The sequence below is a fragment of the Prionailurus viverrinus genome, chromosome D3 (genome assembly GCF_022837055.1).
Source record: "Prionailurus viverrinus isolate Anna chromosome D3, UM_Priviv_1.0, whole genome shotgun sequence".
In the NCBI taxonomy this organism is placed as follows: Eukaryota; Metazoa; Chordata; class Mammalia; order Carnivora; family Felidae; genus Prionailurus; species Prionailurus viverrinus.
Window position 1 is genome coordinate 1,172,797 of NC_062572.1, and position 18,464 is coordinate 1,191,260.

An 18,464-nucleotide genomic window follows, 5' to 3' on the forward strand; every position below is an offset into this window, starting at 1 on the left:
TGTCCGGGGTCACCCGCTTCACAGAGACAGGAAGTGGGAACGTGGGCGCCAGGGACTGGAGGGGGCGGGGGTGCTCAGTGGGGACAGGGCTCCAGTGTGGGAGACGGAACGTTCCGGAGACGGGTGGCGGGGACGGCTGCACAACAGTGTGGGTGTGCTTCCTGCCCCTGAGCTGTGCACTTGAAACCGGTAAAGAAAAAAATTTGAATTCTTCTATGACACGATCACAAATTTTTAAAACAGTCATTTCTGCGGCGCTTGTTCCAATTCCAAAAGCTCTCAAAGTAGCCAATTTAAAAGATTTTATTTTACCTTTACAGCAACAACAGGTAATTTCTAGAAGTGGGGTGCCTAACCTCTGCCCGTGGCCGACCGTGGGGTCTGCCCCACAGCTCTGCCGTCCCCCCAGCCCGCTCCCTGCCTCCCACATCAGTGTGTCACCGTCCCCAGGGCAGCGTCCTCGCGCTCAGTGACACCCCCCCCCCCCCCCACGCATCTCCGTTCTCTGCCACCACGCGGCCCTCCCGTCCAGGCGGCCAAACCATCCACAGCTCCCGTGTGTCTTCCCCGCTGCGCCTCTGTGGACGGGCGCTGATCCCGGAAGGCGCCCCCAGCCTCCCGGGGGACCTGGCTCACACACCGGCCAGCGGCTTGCTGGTCAACGCCAGGACTGAGCTGAGCGCCCGACCGGCCTCACGGCACCCAACCCGCAAAGCAAACTCCGGAAGCGGTGTGCCCACAGCCAGAGCGGAGGGTTCTGGAGCCGCACCCCTACCTCACAGCATCCTGACACCACGTGAACTGCGGAAACAGCATTAGAAACATCGTTCTAGAGAAAATAAGAACGCTTCCACGGAGAGAGGTAGGAAAGTACACGAGGGTTCTCTTCAGTCTGGCTTTTAACCGACCGCAGGATACACTCTAAGCACGAGCATCACGAGCCGGCACACGTGGCCCAGGAAACAAACGAGGCACGAAGGCACCACTGCCAAAACCCAGTTCACGTCTGGCAGAGTCTGGAGCAGCCCCAGTCCCACCGCCTGCCGGGGGGCCGTCGGCACCAGCCTCGGGGAGCAGCTCCGGAAGTCCCCCAGGGCTGGAGGCCCGTCCCCAGGTGGCTGGCCGCCTGCCGTGGTCTCAGGAGGCTCTGTGTCACCCGTGCCAATCACAGCACAAGACGGCCGGCCAGGCTCCGGGTTCGATGCTCACGCTGTCATCAGAAGCGCAGGCTGCTGTGATGACAGAGCGGTGGCCGGGCGGGGAGCCCATGCCCGTCTAGACGACAGCCCCTGGGAGGAGCCTCCGTTAGAGCAGACCTGCCGTGGCCCGGGTGCCTGTCGCAGAAGGGTCCAACTCCCCAGCCCGCGGGTGTGACAGGGGAGCGGTAGTCGGCCGCAGGTTTGCTCGGTGGGTGCGCTGACCGACGCAGAGCTGGGCGCCAGTGCCTGGGCCCCCCCGGCCGGCCCACGTAGTGCCACTCTGTGTGCTCGTGCGGCCTTCCAGACAACGTGTTCATCGCGTCTGTCGCTGCAGCGAACCCACGGGCCGAAGTGATCAGGATGGTGTTAAACCGACGCCCCCTCAGTAAGAACGAGCAGGTTCTGATTATCACTGAAACAGGGCGCCCTGGCCCCAGCCCGCAGAAGTCACCTGTCCACACCTGATGAACTGAAGAGGACAAAAGGCCGGTCTGCTTCCTGCGGGTGAGCCGGGGCACCCCTGTTAGCACCAGGGGGGAGTCGCACGCCCAGGTCCTGGGGCCCCTGGGTGTGCGGCTACAAGACAGACCGTTCAAGGGGAACGCGTGCTGACACATTTCATACGGACTCCCAGGGACCTCTGCCTACGGCCACGTCCACGTCTGTAACAAAGAACAAGACTTCACAGCTTGGATCTACCAGCCGATGGAGTACAAATTCCAGAAAAACTCCACATTAGCTTCTGAACTTGCCAAAAAGGACAAAAAACTCTTATCGTTGGTTTTGTGACGGTCGATCGTTTGCTGAAGACGGACTCACCGGGCGAGGCTTTAGAAGCAGCGTCTGCGCAAGAAGTGTCGCTATCCGCCAAGTGTGAGAGTAAAACGTCAAAAACACTGATGTTGGGGCGCCTGGGGCTCCGGTCAGTTGCGCGCTGACTTGGGCTCAGGTCGTGATCTCGTGGTTCGCGAGTTCGAGCCCCACGTCGGGCTCTGTGCGGACGGCTCGGAGCCTGAAACCTGCTTCGGACTCTGCGTCTCCCTCTCTCTCTGCCCCTCCCCCACTCACGCTTGCGCTGTCTCTCAAAAATAAACAAACATTACAAAAAAACCCCACACAAAACCTGATGTCAACACCGCGTCTGGTGCTTAGAAAAGCCATCAGAGTAAAACACGAGAGCATCACAAACGTTTTGGAAGCAAATAAAGCTCCAGGTTTTCGCACACGGTCATCCAAGATCTGAAAAGACAGGGCGGAGGGTCTGACGGCAGAGATGAGCCGTTTCTCACGCACAGACAACTTGGCGATTCGTGAATAGCAGAAGAAAAGTCCAAGGGATCTGGGTTTTATAACCCCCCCACCTGTGGCCCCTGCGGTCCCCGGCCGAGTCCTGGGTTGAACACAAACCCGCCGCGGAGGGTCTCCCGACAGCGGGGAAGCTGCACAAAGCTGCCAGGCGCTGAGAGCCCTGTTGTTGTGCAAGGAAAACACCCTGTTGGGAGCCGTGCGTATGGTGCTCAGGACTGAGCCTCTGTGACAGGACTCTGGAAAGAGTGAGACACAGAGATACAAGGAGAGGCGGGTCGACAGGCAGGATGTGGATGCCTGATAGATGATGGACAGATGGATTACTTGTATCTAAGGGGGGGGGGGGGGAAGAGAGAAAGAGAGAGAGAGAGAGAGAGAGAGAATGAACCCTGACACGGGGCTCGATCCCATGACCCTGGGATCGTGACCTGAGCCGAAATCAAGAGTCAGGTGCTCAACCGACTGTGCCAACCAGGCACCCCCAAAATTTACTTCTCCTTTAAAAAGCAGACAAAGGGGGAAGAGAGAGAAGGAAAATCTATCACAAAGAGGGAACGGTCACAGAAAGAGCATAACAAAGCAAAAGCATCAGATGAGCAAATGAGGATGAAAACCATTCAGGCTGCAAGGTCGACAGACGGGGGCTGACACATGGGAGACACCCCCTCCCCCCGCCCCACTGCAGCAGGAAAAGAGAACGTGACTCACCCCACGGAGTGCCCTCCAGACGCCCCGCTTCACCTCAGAGCACGGACTCCTGGAAAGCACCGGGCTTCAGCGGATCCCCAATCTGAGCGGGGGGCAGGCTGGGCGGGGGGGGGGCACCGAGAAGCACCTGTTGCTGCTGGGATGAAAAGCAGCAGAAAGACTTGGCAGAAGCTGGGTTGCTATAGCAACGGGAGTACCTGGGGGGGAAATGTGGGAAGGGAAGGGAGGGGGAAAAGGGGAAAAGACGGTTTCTCAAAGTTGAGCAAAACCTGCATTTCACACCCAGACGGCGGCCGGACCTCACCAAAGAGGAGACAGAAGTGAGTTGCCACCTGGTGGTTTCGGGCGACACGCTGTTCTGGAACAACAGGGGGCTGCAGAGACGGAAAGCCCGCCCTGGAGCTGTGCTGCGGCCCTGCTGGGAGCCAGGCGGGCTCACCCGCTCACCCGCGGGCACCCGAGTGCGCCCACGGGGCAGCCGGGGAGGGGGGGACCACGCGTGCGCACACACTGCGAGTTGTCCACGCCTCGGAAACACATCGTGACCTGAGCGAACCTGCGCGTCTGACACGGCGTACTTCTCAGAGTTAGGCAAAGGGAAGAGTCTTTCCAGAGCAGTTAACTGCTTCTTGTCCGGGGTCTTCGCACGGAACGCACCCTGGAGAGCAAATTGGCCCCGAGTCCAACAGCACTTCACTCGGGGAAATACAAGAACAGAAACCGGTTCGTGCGGCTGAGGACGTCTGGAAGGCAAAGAATTACCAACAAGCGAACATCATCCTAAATAAAAGAAGCCCTGGGCCGTGGTACTTATCAGCACCCTGGCACGGCGCTGAAGGCTGTCACCCCCGCCCCACTGACCGACCGAGCAGCGGGCCTTGAGGCCGGGCGCACGCAGCGGGGATGGAGGCCTCGACGGCACCCGCCCACCCCAGGGGGCCGCGTGCTGCTGCCGTGAGCTGAGCACCGGGATGGGCCCGCACGACTCGTCGCCCCAAATCTAGAACGGACACTTCACCAGAGAAAGATGTGTGGGTGGGACCTGGGACGGCGAGGAGACACTGACCCGGCGGGTCCCGAGGACGTGCCCGGACCGACCTCTCAGCGCGGCAGGGCAGCGGGACCGAGCGTGGGCAGGGACGCGGGGGAGCCGGGCCCTCGGACGCCGCTGCCCAGAGTGTGCGACAGGGACGCCCACGCTGGGAAACGGTCCGGCACTTTGCTTCCAAGTTGAACACAGACCCACACCGACTACAGGACCCAACCGCCCCCCTCCCAGGGGCTCGCCTGGAAGACAGCAGGTGGCGTAGAAAGAGTCTCATGGCGAGAAACCCACAAAACGTGCATCTGTACGGCTATCAAAGCTGTTTTAAGAAATGAGTCAATGGAGCCCAGCAGACACGAATAGAACAGTATGCTGTCCTCAGAGGGGAGGGAGGCCCCAAATTTAAGAGACTGGCATGTCAGGAAACTCACTAACTTTATCGGCCATTTTAAAGCTAAAAACCACTAGATGGCAAAACGATAGTTTATGAAATCAGCAGCCAGTCCTGCTAAACATTCACGACAACACGTATGCCAACGAAACACCGTTTAAGCCAGCTGCCCAAGCTCAACAGCGAGTACGCTACCCTTGACACACAGACACTAGTTCCGCTAAACTGGGGGCGCAGCGACCGTGCGGGTCTCACCCTCTCATCCAACACTCGGCAGAGGCTTCCGCAGTGAGGAAAAGGAAAAAGCTAAACAGCGGGGGACTGAGACTATCATTATTTGCACATGCTATGATTGTATGGTTACAAGACCTAAGAGATCAAAAATTATAAAAATAACAGAATTTGGAGGCGCCTGGCTGGCTCCGCGGGAGGAGCGCGTAGCTCCTGATCTTGGGGTCGTGCGTTCGGGCCCCACATTTGGCGTAAAGATTACTTAAATAAATAAACTTAAAAAAACCGGGGCGCCTGGGTGGCTCAGTCGGTGAAGCTTCCAACTTCAGCTCAGGTCATGATCTCGCGGTTCGTGGGTTCGAGCCCCGCGTCAGGCTCTGTGCTGACAGCTCAGAGCCTGGAGCCTGCTTCAGATTCTGTGTCTCCCTCTCTCTGTCTCTCTCTCTTTCTCTCAAAAATAAATAAACATTAAAAAAAGGAGGAGGAACGCCTAAGTGGCTCAGTTGGTTGAAGGTCTGACGCTTCATTTTGGCTCAGGTCATGATCCCAGATTCATGGGGTTGGGCTCTGCACTGAGCGCGGAGCCTGCTTGGGATTCTCTCTCTCTTTCTCTTTCTCTCTCCCTCTCCCTCTCTCTGTCTCTCCCTCTGCCCCTCCCTTGTTCTCTATCTCAAAAGAAACAAATAAATAAAAATAACAGAATATGGTAAAGTGCTTGGGATCAAGAGAAACACAGAAACATCAATAGCTTTTTTTCTATGTCAGCAACAGACCATAGAAAGGGAACTGATAAAACATCCTGTTGAAAAGAAAAGGAAAGGAAAGGAAAGGAAAGGAAAGGAAAGAAAATGGAAAGGGAAGGAAAGAAAAGGAAGAGGAAAGGAAAAGAAAAAAGAAAAGGAAGGGAAGGGAAGAAAGAAGGAAGGAAGGAGGAGGGAGGAAGGAAGAAAGGAAGGAGGAAGTGAGGGAGGAAGGGAGGGAGGAAGGAAGGGAGGGAGGAAGGAAGGGAGGGAGGGAGGGAGGGAGGGGTGGAGGGAGGGAGGGAGGGGTGGAGAGGGAGAAGGGAAGGGAGGGGGGAGGGAGAGAGGAGGGAGAACCTTTATCAAAATAACATTTAGGAAACTATTTCTATAGTCCTGAGATGGCGAAAACTTCCTTAGTAAACATGGGTTTCTTGGGAGACTCCGATGCCTTAAAGGAAAAAATTACATAAAGGTGCTCTAAACAAAGTAACAAGGCAAAAAAAAAAAAAAAAATTAGGGAGAATACATGCGTCATTTTATTAGTGGCTGCAAAGGGCAATATTTCTACTACACAAGGAGCTCCTACAAATTAGTAAAGAAACAAAACCTCACCAGCAGGCAGGGGAGAATACCGGGGCGTTAACCAGCGACCAGGGAAAAGCAGGAACGGCAGCAGCGGGATGCCCGTCACCCTCCGGGTGGCAAAGAGCACAGCAGATAGGAGGTAAAGGGTTCCCTCCCGCACCGCACACGGGAATGTCAACCGCCGTGACTTTCCGGGAGATACTGTGTCAATACCAACTAACGGTAAGATCTAAGTATGCTTACCCTGTGACCCATGGTCCCAGCGCAGCTGCCGCTGACGGGATCCCGTCCACGAGAGACTGGCGTGGCCCCGGCCAGGCCCCAGATGAAACCCCAGCAGCGGGGACTGAGCGAGAAGGACGGTGCCCCCTTGCCGTGGACTGCTGTTTATCCATGTCCTGACTTGGACAGACGTTACACACGTACTGCTAAGTCAGAAGAAAAAGCAGGGGAGGAGGTGGGAGGATGGGGCAGGACAGAGCACAGGGAGGAACCCTGATTTTTCCGTGTTGCTTGGAATCTTGTTATGAGGACGTGTTTCACAACATTTAAAATCTCACTTAAAAATACGCTCCATCAGGGGTGCCTGGGTGGCTCAGTCGGCTAAACGTCTGACTTCGGCTCAGGTCATGATCTCACGGCTTGTGGGTTCGAGCCCCGCGTCGGGCTCTGGGCTGACAGCTCGGAGCCTGGACCCTGCTTTGGATTCTGTGCTCGGCCCCTCCCCTGCTCATGCTTGCTCTCTGTCTCTCTCTAAGAATAAATACATAAAATAAAATAAAATAAAATATGCTTCATTCTAAGACACACACACAAAATGACTTTGGCAAATCAAAGTTGAGATTAAAAGTAGTTAAAAAAGAATCCAGAAATGAATGTATCACTTCTGGGGCAGCTGCAGTGAGACACGCGGGGTAACACAGCCGGGCTGCTCTTCTCCTGCAAGGAAGCTGAGCACAGGCCTTCCACACTCGCCGCCCACAGTGGGAGGCGCCACAGCCTTTGGGGACCAACAACCACCTTAAAGCACTTTGTTCTTCTGGTTGAATGTGGGGTACCTCACAGTGCTTAAGGGGTCGTTCCTGAAAATCACGATCAAACTGTTACAATGGCCATTTCTATTTCAGTTTTGGTATTACGATTGGGTCACTTCGGTTTGTATCCACAGGCTCAGGTGTGCGGACAGTCTCGCCCAGAAGTACCCAGCATCCCATTATCTTTCCTGTATTTGTTTGTTTGTTTGTTTTTTATGTAGGCCTCATACCTACCCGAGGAGCCCAACGAGGTGCTTGAACTCGTGACCCTGAGACCGGGACCTGAGCTGAGATCAAGAGCCCAGTTGCTTAACTGAGCCACCCAGGCGCCCCTGTTACGTATCTTTACGGGGAAAACTCTATTCGGTCTGTGCCTGTGATGTGAACGCTGGATGGAGACTCATAATATAAAGGAACAAAGCGCACGGCTCTCAGCCTCGCAGGGCACAGAAAGGCGTGTGCGACAGCGCGCAAGCAGTGCTGGGACCCCAGGGCCCCCGGGAAAGCAGGTCAGGTGTGAGGCCCTAGGGTCCTGCCCGGCGGGAGGGTGACCCCCGGGAGCGCTGACCCGCGGGAGCGTGGGAGCGTGGTCTGGAGCCCCCGCAGTGCGCCCCCTTGCGCACCGGACACCCGGGGCCTGGAGCACCGAGAGGGGCACGCGAGCCTCCCGCCGCGCCCGCTCTCTGAGGAAGGACGGTTCACGCGGCCCTTGGGCCAAAGCGTTTTTTCCTTCTTCAGGGAGGGCGCGAACCGGTCCCCACGACCGCAGATTATGCGGTCGAGTTTCCCACCTTCGGGAAAACCGCAGTGGACAAGGCTCCCCGCGGAAAACCGCCTTCGTGACCACGGCATCCCCCGGGTGGGCCCAGTGGGCAGGACAGGCCCCAAGACAGCCGGTGGCCCCGGGAGGGAGGGGCGCAGTCACGGGGAGGGGATCCTCACCGGGGCGGGGGTCACCGCCACGGGAGGGGGCGTCACCCGAGGGGGTCGCCACCACGGGAGGGGTCGTCACCAGGACGGGGTCGCCACCAAGGGAGGGGGCGTCACCGGGGCGGGGGTCAACACCACGGGTAGGAGGCGTCACCGCGGCGCCGACTACCGGCGGGGGACGAGGGCGGAGACAGCGGCAGCGGCCCCGACCAGGGTACGAAACCCAACGTGCCGGCCGGCCCAGTGCGCAGGCGCAGCACGGGCCACTCGGAGTGGGCGGGGCGAAAGGGAGGACCCCTCCCTCCGGGAAGGGGCGGGGCCCGCGCGGCTCACATCCGGCTCCTGCGCACTCCTCTTCCTCTGGTCTCCCTCGGTCCCCGTGCCCGTGCCGGTCAGTTCGCGAGCCGGAGCTTGCAGCCCTCGTCACGTGCTCCCGCCATCCAGCCAGTCCATCCTCAGGTCACTGTCTGCCACAGACCACGCACGTCTCATCCCTGCCCTAGGGGACGTGGGCGGGGGCGGTCATACAGCAGTGGCCGGAGCCCAGTTAGAAGAGGAGGCCGGGCAGCGGAGGAAAGGAGGGGCGCTCCAGTGCCTACTTTCTCAACTGGGGCGAGGCACCTCAGCCTGGGGTCCGGAGGTCCGCGAGCACAGCTTTTGCGCTAGGGCAACGTCTGGCGTGTCCCGGCTTCGCTTCTGAAGCCTTGACTGACGTCTCCGCTGCGGACTGGGTGAGCTCCAGCATTGCAAATCCAGAGGTCTGCCGTTCAGCATGGTCACGTCTGGCCTGCTAGAAGGCCACCTCCCTTTCTGTTTTGCACACGGCTGTAGCTCTGGGCGGAGACAACAAACTGCGTGTAGTATGCACTCAATAAACATCATCTGATTAAACCGGTAATTCACCCATCCCACTCATTGATTTTGATTTTCTTGAAGGAAAGAGCCAAGTTGTTGATCATTAAAAAAACAAAACTTCCACCGTTGTGGCAGGATTCTCACTCAGAGAGTCGTGACTCTGAGGCTTTTCTTTCCAGGAAGCAACTTTATTGGTGTCGGCACCTCAGCTGGGTTCATACCCGCAGAACTGAGCCCTGAACGCCACATGTGGTCTTTTATGCATTTTCGATGTGTCTCCCATCTATGGGTAACATACGGACATACGGTCTGATGGGGTGGTCTCATGTTACAGGGTCATGAGGGATGTCACGTAGCCTGGTTGCCTTCCCTTGTCATGAGGTCTCTTCTCGCTACGTTCCTTAGGGACGGGCCTCTACTCACCACTGGTGACTAAGTTTCAGCAAACGCTTTGAGCAGAGGTAGAACACAACAGCAGTGCTGCTGGGGAAAGCACAAATACTAGTATCCAGTACCAGGTGTGGCTGGAGAACATTCTGGGGAGGAGCGAAGGCGTGCGTGCTCTGTGTGGGCTGGTCCTTGAAGACAAAACACACTTGACAACAGAGGACCGAACGATAAGGTGAACTTCGGGGGAATGAAGGCTGTCCCCAGAGCAGAAGGGTACGTGTGCTGTGTACCAGCACAGGGGGCTTCACGGGGCGGGCAAGGACGCTGGGACCCGCCCCGTGAAGGCTCCTGAACAGCGGGGGCACGTGGGGAACATGCGATTTCTAGAGCCTTATTTAAAAATGACTAACTCGTGTACTTGGCAAACTGCTTGAAACCCCTTAATGGCTATGCCAAATGGCAGACACCCCTTTATCCCTGAGCGACCTCACCCCCCTCCCTCCCGAGGCGGCTAACGCCAACTCAGGGTATCCTGGGCACATCCAGGCGTACAAGCAGCTCCGCTCTGACAGACGGTTCTGCACCTTCTCACTGGCTGACCCGTGGAGGGACCTCTCCTTTCCAGATTATACAGCCCTACCTCGCTCCTAGTGGCCGCACTCCATTTCGCAGAATGCACGTAGCATAATTCACCCAGTAAGACGGGACCTTTGCAAGATTAGTTTACTTCAGGGTGTGAACGCTACAGGCCCGGGACAGAGGAGGAGAGAACTCCTGCCCAGAACCTATGACAGAAGGTCTCCTGTCTCCCACGGGCCCCTGAGCACAGTCCCTAACGTGGAGCGTGGGAAGCTCGCTGCCAGGGGTTGACATCGGATCCGAACGGCAGACAGGAGGTTAAGGTTAGTTAAGAGAGAGACCCGAGTGAGCCTTCTAAAGCTGGTCGGAGTCAGGTGGCCCACGGGCAAGCCTACGGGGCGTGTTTCACGCTAAACTGAATCTGGACGCCCCGCGCACTGGAGGTGGTGGGAAATGGACCCGTGGGAGGTGCTCCCGGCTGCGGCCAGACAGCAGAATCCCTGTACTTGGTGGCCCCAGCCCCACCTTGAATGCACACGGAAATACGGCCTGGGGCCAGCTGTGGCCCGAGACCTGCAGGCTTTTGTACCGTTGGCAAAGACGTGATCACAGGGCCATGGTGAGGAACGGTTCGGAAAACACACGGTCCTCTCCACCGAGAGTAATCACAATGAAATCATCTACTGGGTGCGGGTGCCGGAGGCTAAGCGCTTTCCAGATGTCACAACCACTTCGGGAGAGAGGGACACAGGAGGAAACCGAGACCCTGAGGAGTGAAGTCACTGGCCCCATCACATGGCTAGGCAGGTGCCTGAGCGCAGACCATCACAGCCACGGAGCACAGAGGTCCCAGGCACCACCACCCCCCCCTCCACCTGCAGGCACTTGGCAAAGGGTCGTAGGTCCCCGTGACCTCCCCCAGCCAGGTCTGCGGATGCAGGTGACACCGCAGGAGCCTGCCCTCGCTTCTGCAGTGGAAGAAAAGATACCAAAAATAACCGTCTGAGCTTTGTATGAAGTTGTGCGTTTTTTTTATAAAAAAGTAGGTATTCTTTGTAATCAGCAACTTTTTTTTTTAACTACGACAAAAAAAGGTAATCTAAAAGCAAAAGAGATGATAAAGAAAAGTAACGCGTGCGGGCCGTCTGCGCACAGGGCCGGTGGGCGCGGTCTCCGCAGAGAGCGTGACCTTCACTGAGAACCGCCGAGCGAGCTCGGCTCCTTCTGCGGCGCGGGCAGGCCTCTGCCTCCGACCCCGCGTTTCCCTTTGTTTCTTCTTCACACAGATGTAACAAACACGGCTAGCGTCTTATTTTAACGAGAATACTAGTTTTCTATGAAAGAGAAAACGAGCAAACATATAAAAAGGTCATTTTATTACACCTTTTGTTTGGCGGGATACCGGTGCCCTTTTTAAAATCCTACTATTCAAGTACAAATGGTCATGTTTACAAAATATTTACAGTCTCAGTCTTCCTGCTTTATATTTTACAACACAACAGCTGTCTGGTCACACGGGAAACGGAAGATGGTGGAGACCTCAAACGGGAAAGCCCTGCCTCGACGGGCACCGAATCCGGCCAAGCGTGGGGTCCGGCTTCCCGCTCCGCACGGGGTCTTAGACACAGCCTCCCGCCCTTAACTGGAGCGAACGTCTCTTCGTAGAGAACATGGGGAACTGCTCCCCGTGGCGGCCGGGTGGAGCGTGACAGCGCTCTGGCTGCCGTCGTTCTCCGTCACTACGGGCCGGGCAAGAACCCGGCTCCCGGACAGTGCGGGATTCCGCTCCCAGAACCACCTGAGGTCTGCGCGCACCCCCCCCCCCCACCCGTACTCAGTTCTGAAACACGGACAGTGAACCTTCACGACAGAAGACCGAGAAACTACACACCGGGAGGAGGAGGTTTACTGGAATGACCACTGGGGGCTGCGGGGCTGCTGGTGACGTCTAAGGAAAAGAGAAGTAACACGTCTCCTGCTCCGTATTCCGCGTGAGGGGACCCGCGAAGGAGACCCCCTCAGAGACGAGAGACTCCTGTCACGCACTGAGAAAAGGGCGGGGGCTCCACGCCACGAACGCTCTGAACCCCAGGTCAGTTCTGAGCGGCGCTCCGGATCCTCTCCTGGTGTCCAGACTAACAGAGGACCGCCATCCGGGCAGCCCCGCCTCGGGGACGCTCCAACAGGTGCAGCCGGCACCCGCTCCAGATGCGGACCGCCAGCACCACGAAGGGCGAGGGGAACACGGACCGGGTGTGCGAAGGGGGCTCTGGGGCACGGCTGGGGACGAAGAGGGGCAGGAATCCCCTCGGCACGCACAGGAGGAGCACGCGCGGAGCACCCCCAGCACCCTGTGGTCCCGCTGACGGCACCTGCCACACCTGAACCAACAAGCGTGGTTGTAAGAACACAAGAGCAGAGGGCTCTCTGGATACATTCGAGCCAACCGAAACGCTAAGCCCCTTTCCAAATTCCCACCCAGAGCTCCACAACGAGCTGCCCCCCTGCTTCGGTAAATGCCCCCGCGTTACCGTCCACGTACGCTGAACGGAAACAAAAACGTACGGGCCGCTCTCCCTTGTGTCGCTTCAGGTGGTACGACGGGAGAACACGCGAAACTCGCAGGTCAAAGCCCTCCGGACGCCCGCACGGCCCTAAGGCAACCGATTTCCTGGACCGAGTGGCATAAAAGAGGCACGGAGACAGAGCAGAGAGGCGGTCCCCGAGCGGGCGCTTCTGCCGGGGTGAAAACGGCCAGGTGAGCACAGGTCATCAGCCGAGCGAGCCCACTGCAAAAACTCCTGCTTTCTCGCTGTGGCACAAAAATGAAACAGAGGCACACACGGGGCCTCCCCTTTGCCCCTCAGCTGTACCACCCCCTCGCCCCCAAACACTGCACAGAAGGTTCTCCGCTTTCCACAGAACCGCGAGGAGCGCAAGGCGCCCACGGACGAGACCCCGGCACGGCGGGCAACGGAACCTGCCGCGAGCCCAGGGTGAAGAGTGGACCGCGCCCGCTTTGGCAGGCAACGCCTACAGGCTCTCGAAGAAGTCACCGTGCTCGAGGAGGTCTCCCGCGGCGGCAGACCACGCCCGGGACGGGCAGGAAAGCCAGGGGGGCGATGCCAGGCACCCCTGCTCTCACCGGGCCCCCGCCCGCACTGAGCGCTCCGGGCCCCAAACCAGTTCGAGACCGGAGCCTCACAAAGCCTGCCGGAGCCGCGGCGGCGCGCGGAGTCCAAGCACGGGCTTCCTCCACGAGCGGGAAGTGTCCTGGAAGTGCCGGGACGGAAACCGGTCTCGCTGTGGGCAGGGCCTGTGGGAGGCCACACGGGCCGCTCTTTGGAATGAAAGTTCCAGCGGAGACGGTATCCGGCCGACACCGTGGGAACGCTTCACGAATGTGCTCGGTGGGGGTCAGTGGTGAGAACGTCCCGTAAACGTCCGAACAGGCCCCCTCTCAGGAGGGAGAGAAGAGAGCACCCTGGGCCTCTCGGGTCTGAGCTGCGCTGCGTCAGGCGGTCTGTCTCCTCTCCAAGGACCGGAGCGGGTCCTCAGTTAGGTGTGCAGCCCCGCGCCGAGGCAGACGCGGTCAGAGACCCCGGTTCAGCTTCAGAAAGTGTTTTACGACCCACCGCGCACTCCACGCGGCTACCGTGACGCGTGAGACACGGCGCGCTAACGGAGGTTCTAAATGGCCTCAAGACCCAGTGCTACTGCTCTCGAGGAGAAACCGGAAGGTAGAATCGCCTCCGTCGCTCTTTTGACCGGTGACATACTACAGGGGCGGGGGCGGCGCAGCAGGAGGAAATGATCACGCTGCCCCGCTTCAAGGAGAACTCCGCAGGTGCGGCACATCTCAAATGACATCGTCCCCAGGTGCAACGACAGACAGTCTACCCGCCTCTGGCTGGGGGCGTGGTGCACGGCGACCCGCCCTGAGGCCGCCCCGCTCTCGGGACTAGGGGCACGGAGGCTTGGTGGGCGTCTTTAGCCTCACGGCGGGGACCCTCATCTGTAGCTTGGGCTGCTGGCTTGGGCTGTCGGAGCTGGCTGGCACCTGGGCCGGGTTGGGGACGCCGGGGCTCTGCAGCTGGGCCGCCGCGGTCGTCACAACTTGCTGCTGCATGAGCTTCTGCTGCACCACCTGCGCCGTCGCCGTCACCGTGGGGATCATCTGCACCTGCTGCCCGGCCGCGGGCGCCTGGGTGAGGGTCACGGTCTGCGGGGAAGCCTGAGCCAGAACAGTTAGAAAACACGCGCGGCCTAGCAAACACAGGTCTAGCGACGTGACCGACAAAAGGTTCTCGGGGGTGGGGAGGGGGTGCGAGGCCTAATTAGCACCAGTGCTTTTGTGAAACGTGAAACCACGTGACGGATCCAAGGATGCACTCTGGTTTCCGACTGCACAAAAGCAGGGAAAAAAGCCACCGAATGAAACCGCTGCTGCTCTCAGGCGAAGGCTGACGACGACGGGGCGCTGGTGGCGGGATCAGCTCTTCAGACTAGCTGGTTCCTTGAAATCCACACGCCCGCGTGACTTCGAATGACACTTTGTTAAAGCACTGCTTTGTACGGCCGCGTTTGGTAGCAACAGATACAAAGGCAGGAGCCTGATGGTTAGGTGACAAGGGTCACCACTGTCCCCAGCAGTCCTTACCCTTCTAGGACCCAAAGTCACTGCGAGCAGACAGTTTTCTTTCAGTGTTTCCCTAAAACTAAGGTATGGGGGCTTCGGCCTGTAGGTGCATCTGAAGTCACCGGTGAAGCAGTGACCCTAGAATAAGCCCCTGATTTCTGAACCGAACACGTACGTTCAGCTTTGTCCTGCTGGCCTAAGGGTTTCAAGAATCCTCCCCGAAGTGAATTTTTTCTGAATTATGAAAATCGAAAGTGATTCTGTGAACATTCTACTTGCTCACGATGAAAACCAAGAACCCCCCTAAACGGAAACATGAAGTTTACCGAGAAGTTGGCGTGAGACACCCCCCCCCCCCCCCCCCAGAGGGCTGTGCGTCTGTGGGTCCTACCTGCTGGGAAGCAGAGGCGACCTGCTGGATGCTGGCCACGGGCGTCTGCTGCTGGACGACTTGAGGGAGTTTGGCAACCTTCGACAAAACAAAGAAAAGCCAAATGCAGAATTCAAAAGAACATATGCACAGAAAGAGAGTTTTCTCCCCCTTTCTCTCCTTCAGCTCTCAATAAGAGCAAAACCAGGGGCGCCCTGGGCGGGCTGAGTCGGTTAAGCGTCCGACTTCGGCTCAGGTCCTGACCTCACAGTTCATGGGTTTGAGCCCCACGTCGGGGCTGTCAGTGCAGAGCCGGCTTCAGATCCTGTCTTCCTCTCTCTGCCCGTCCCTCTCTCGTGCTCATACGCGTGCGCTCTCTCTCTCAAAAGTAAGTAAGTGTCAACAACAACAAAAAAGCAAAAACAGAACAGCATCCAAGTGACCCAGAAGAGCGCCTCTCAGATTGCTCACCTGGAGCCTGAGAGACCCCGCTTACCACGCTGCAGGGGGACCGTGCCCACCTCCGCAAGCTGCAAGCGGGTCTAACTAGCAGCTTCTCCTGGTCTCGTGTCTCAGCCACGTTTTTTCCTTTACTAAGAACTGTTTGTATGGGAGAGTTTACGTAAGAGAAGTAAATCGAGGACAGAATGAAATAGTTTAGCGTCTCCAGAGCTCTCACAAGAGTCCCTTCTTCGAGCCTGGGCAATGTCCCGGGAGGGCACCCCCACTGCAGCTAAGGCTCAGCCTGTTCCCACGATGCACCGACATTTCATCACGCTGCCATATTCTTCTCAATCACGACTGAGATCTCCCTTCCCGACAAAGTGCCGCTTCCCACCCCGCCACTGCCTTTCGCAAATGTTTCGCCACGTGCGTACGTGGCTGTCCCGAGGCAGAAAGAGGATTCTGGCCACTTGGGTCTACCCGGGACTGTCGGTTCAGAGGCAGATCAGGCTCCTGAGTGGGCAGCTGCTGGGGGCCGGGCCGGGCCGGGACACTGCTGCCTGGGTCTCTAACTCATAGAACAGGGATGAAATTAAGTCTTTTCTGAGACAATTCTGGAGCAAATGTGAAATTTCGTGACACACTTGTAAATGACAGAGCTCCAAGTAAACGCTGGTTCTCATTATAAAACGTGAAATTACGTGGAGAGCACACACTAGTTCACTGTATTAAAAATCGTCACAGGATTTGCTGGGACAACGAACGCGCCCAAGTCCTCCACAGCGCTGACCGGAAACAAAGACTTGGGCAGTTGGATGAGGGCCCCACTTGCACACAGCGGGCCGGGACTCCGTGGGCACACCATGAAACACGGAGACCCCGTGGGTGACACGGACACATCTTAAATGCGTCCATGAACTCACAAGAGGCGAGGAAGTCCTGGTCCCAAACCGCGGCCGCGGTGGCACCCAGAGTGATGGGCGGAGGCGCTCACACCCTGAGAGCACGTGCTCCGTGAGGAGGCCCCGTGGGGGATTCTCACGGTCGCCAGGGGCGCGGCAGACAAGGGGCCGAGTTCAGATCCATGGTCAGTGAGGCCCCACTGTGGTTCCGTCACCGGGAGGGGATCTGCGAGGAAGTGCACTGCCCGAGGCCCTGGTGCTGGCGGGGGAGGGGACCCAGGCGCAGAACCCAACTGACGTTACCCGAGGGACACCGACCCTCAAGCCACAGCGGATCTGGCCCTGGCGGAGCCCCCGGGAGCCCAGCAGGAGCAAGAATCGGCCTGCAACCCAGAGCTCAAAGCAATCCCAAAGACGGGCTTCAAGGAGCTGGCTCACAAGAAGGTAACTACTATGAACACAGTTACCGAAACAACAGCAGCAGAGACATAAAATTAAAATCCTTAATTTAAACGTAGCTAATAAGGGATCTAACATAAAAAGCAAAAGCGGAGGGGCACCTGGGTGGCTCAGTCGGTTTAAGCGTGCAACTTCAGCTCAGGTCATGACCTCACGGTCTGTGGGTTCAAGCCCTGTTGTCGGGCTCCGGGCTGACAACTCAGAGCCCGGAGCCTGCTTCAGATTCTGTGTCTCCCTCTCTCCCTCTGTCCCTCCCCCACTCACGCTCTGTCTCCCTCAAAAATAAACATTAAATTAAAAAAGAAAAAAAGCGAAAATGGAAAAGAACATAAGGAGAAGTGCACAACCAGAGTGAGAGACTTTTAACACATCTGTGCAGTAACTGACAGGCCAGGCATCGGTAAGGACGCAGAAGTCTGGAGCGACCCAAGTAGTAAACCTGACCCAGTGGCAGGATGGCCTGACAACCGTGCCCGACACTGCCAGAGAGCCAGAATCACTGGCGGACTGGGTCTGGCGTGTGAGATCAAGAAAGGACAGCTGCTGTGGGTTTGGCCCAGGCGAGGCCGAAGGTCAGGTGAGGCCAAGGCCCCGCAGAGGCCACACGTCTTCGGGGACTTTGTCGAAAGGCAGTTAGGACCAGAGTCTGGAACAGGAGTAGCAATAGGCTGCAGGTGTGAATCTGGAGTCATGGGCACAGAGACAGAACCGGGGGGGGGGGGGGCGTCGAGACTGGGAGGGATTACCAAGGGAAGAAGAGCCTCTAAAAACACTTTTAAAACGCCACAAAAAAAAGGGAACAAAATTTCTAGCAAACTAGGTGAAGAAGAAAATTGTCTTGCTCTAACGAAGGATGATTTAACAAATCAGACCTTGCAAAGATGATCATGTGAACAGATATGGCTGAGCCTCCCATCCACTCTGTCGGGGCCTCTGCGGGCCTCACCGGCACAACAAAGCAGGAAGAAAGGGGCGGGGGAAGAGCAAGGCTCCAGCCACCACTCTGTGCGGGTCATGTGCCGGGGGACAAAGGAAGCGCAGGAGACCACGGATGGACTGTCGAAGGAACAGGGCTTGATGGAAGCATCCAGATTCAAAGGTCAAGGTACAGAGATTGTGCAAGGCACAGACAGAAAACAGAGACTCAGAAACACATGACTACAAAAGCATCAGAAACATTCATTAAGTAGGAACAAATCCGACACAAGAGATACAACCGTCCCGAAAAAAGTCAGAAAACCTAGTTAAAGGGCATTAAAGAAGTTAAACAACGAAAGACACATCACGTTGGTGAATCTCCAGTCGAGGCTGCAGAGACATCAGCTTTCCCCCAGATTCATCTACAGAGTCCAGGAATGCTGCACCCCGCTAATTTTAGCGTGCGTGTGCCAAAGCGAGCGGTTCCAGCGAGAATTCCAACAGCTGTGGCTGTGGTGTGTCAACGTCACCAGCTGACTCGAACTGGGAAGCGCAGAGAGCCAAGAGCAGCAGGATGTTCCCAGCGGGACGAGGCGGGGGGTCTGCCTCCCAGATGCCGAGCCTCTCTACGCAGCCCGAGGGCCGCACACAGAGCGCGGTGCTGGAGGAGGCACCGTTTATGCCAGTGCCACGCGACGGACCAGGGGGAAAGCAGTGCCGAAAGTAACAGGGTG

General features: G+C 57.6%; 2 protein-coding genes and 1 pseudogene across 12 annotated transcripts in view; all 3 read right to left on the reverse strand.

The window, feature by feature from the left end:
* Positions 1 to 495: 495 nt before the first annotated feature.
* On the reverse strand, positions 496 to 13,868 carry LOC125149312 (translation initiation factor IF-2-like). The gene is made up of 7 exons (XM_047828186.1): positions 13,855 to 13,868; positions 13,204 to 13,338; positions 12,139 to 12,278; positions 11,652 to 11,737; positions 6,454 to 8,628; positions 3,216 to 3,958; positions 496 to 2,743 (listed from the first exon to the last, which is right to left on the reverse strand). The coding sequence occupies exons 1-5, from the start codon at positions 13,866 to 13,868 to the stop codon at positions 7,645 to 7,647; spliced, it is 1,359 nt and encodes a 452-aa protein (XP_047684142.1). The 3' UTR covers positions 496 to 2,743; positions 3,216 to 3,958; positions 6,454 to 7,644.
* Positions 7,980 to 8,111, reverse strand: LOC125149756 (uncharacterized; annotated as a pseudogene).
* EP400 (E1A binding protein p400) overlaps positions 11,356 to 18,464 on the reverse strand; it is a 98,215-nt gene continuing 91,106 nt past the window's right edge. For all 11 annotated transcript variants that reach the window (XM_047828486.1, XM_047828488.1, XM_047828496.1 and 8 more), the window contains 2 exons: positions 15,029 to 15,106; positions 11,356 to 14,232 (listed from right to left, as the gene is read on the reverse strand). In XM_047828486.1, the coding sequence (XP_047684442.1) occupies positions 13,960 to 14,232; positions 15,029 to 15,106 (351 nt within the window). In that variant the 3' untranslated portion in view covers positions 11,356 to 13,959. The remainder of the gene's footprint in view (positions 14,233 to 15,028; positions 15,107 to 18,464) is intronic.

Coding starts and splice junctions, on each gene's coding strand:
- LOC125149312 (XM_047828186.1), bottom strand. Junction 12,279..13,203: donor CCGCGGCTCCGGCAGGCTTT/GTGAGGCTCCGG, acceptor CTTCGTCCCCAG/CCGTGCCCCAGAGCCCCCTT. Junction 11,738..12,138: donor TGCCCGGATGGCGGTCCTCT/GTTAGTCTGGAC, acceptor CCCGGCCCGTAG/TGACGGAGAACGACGGCAGC.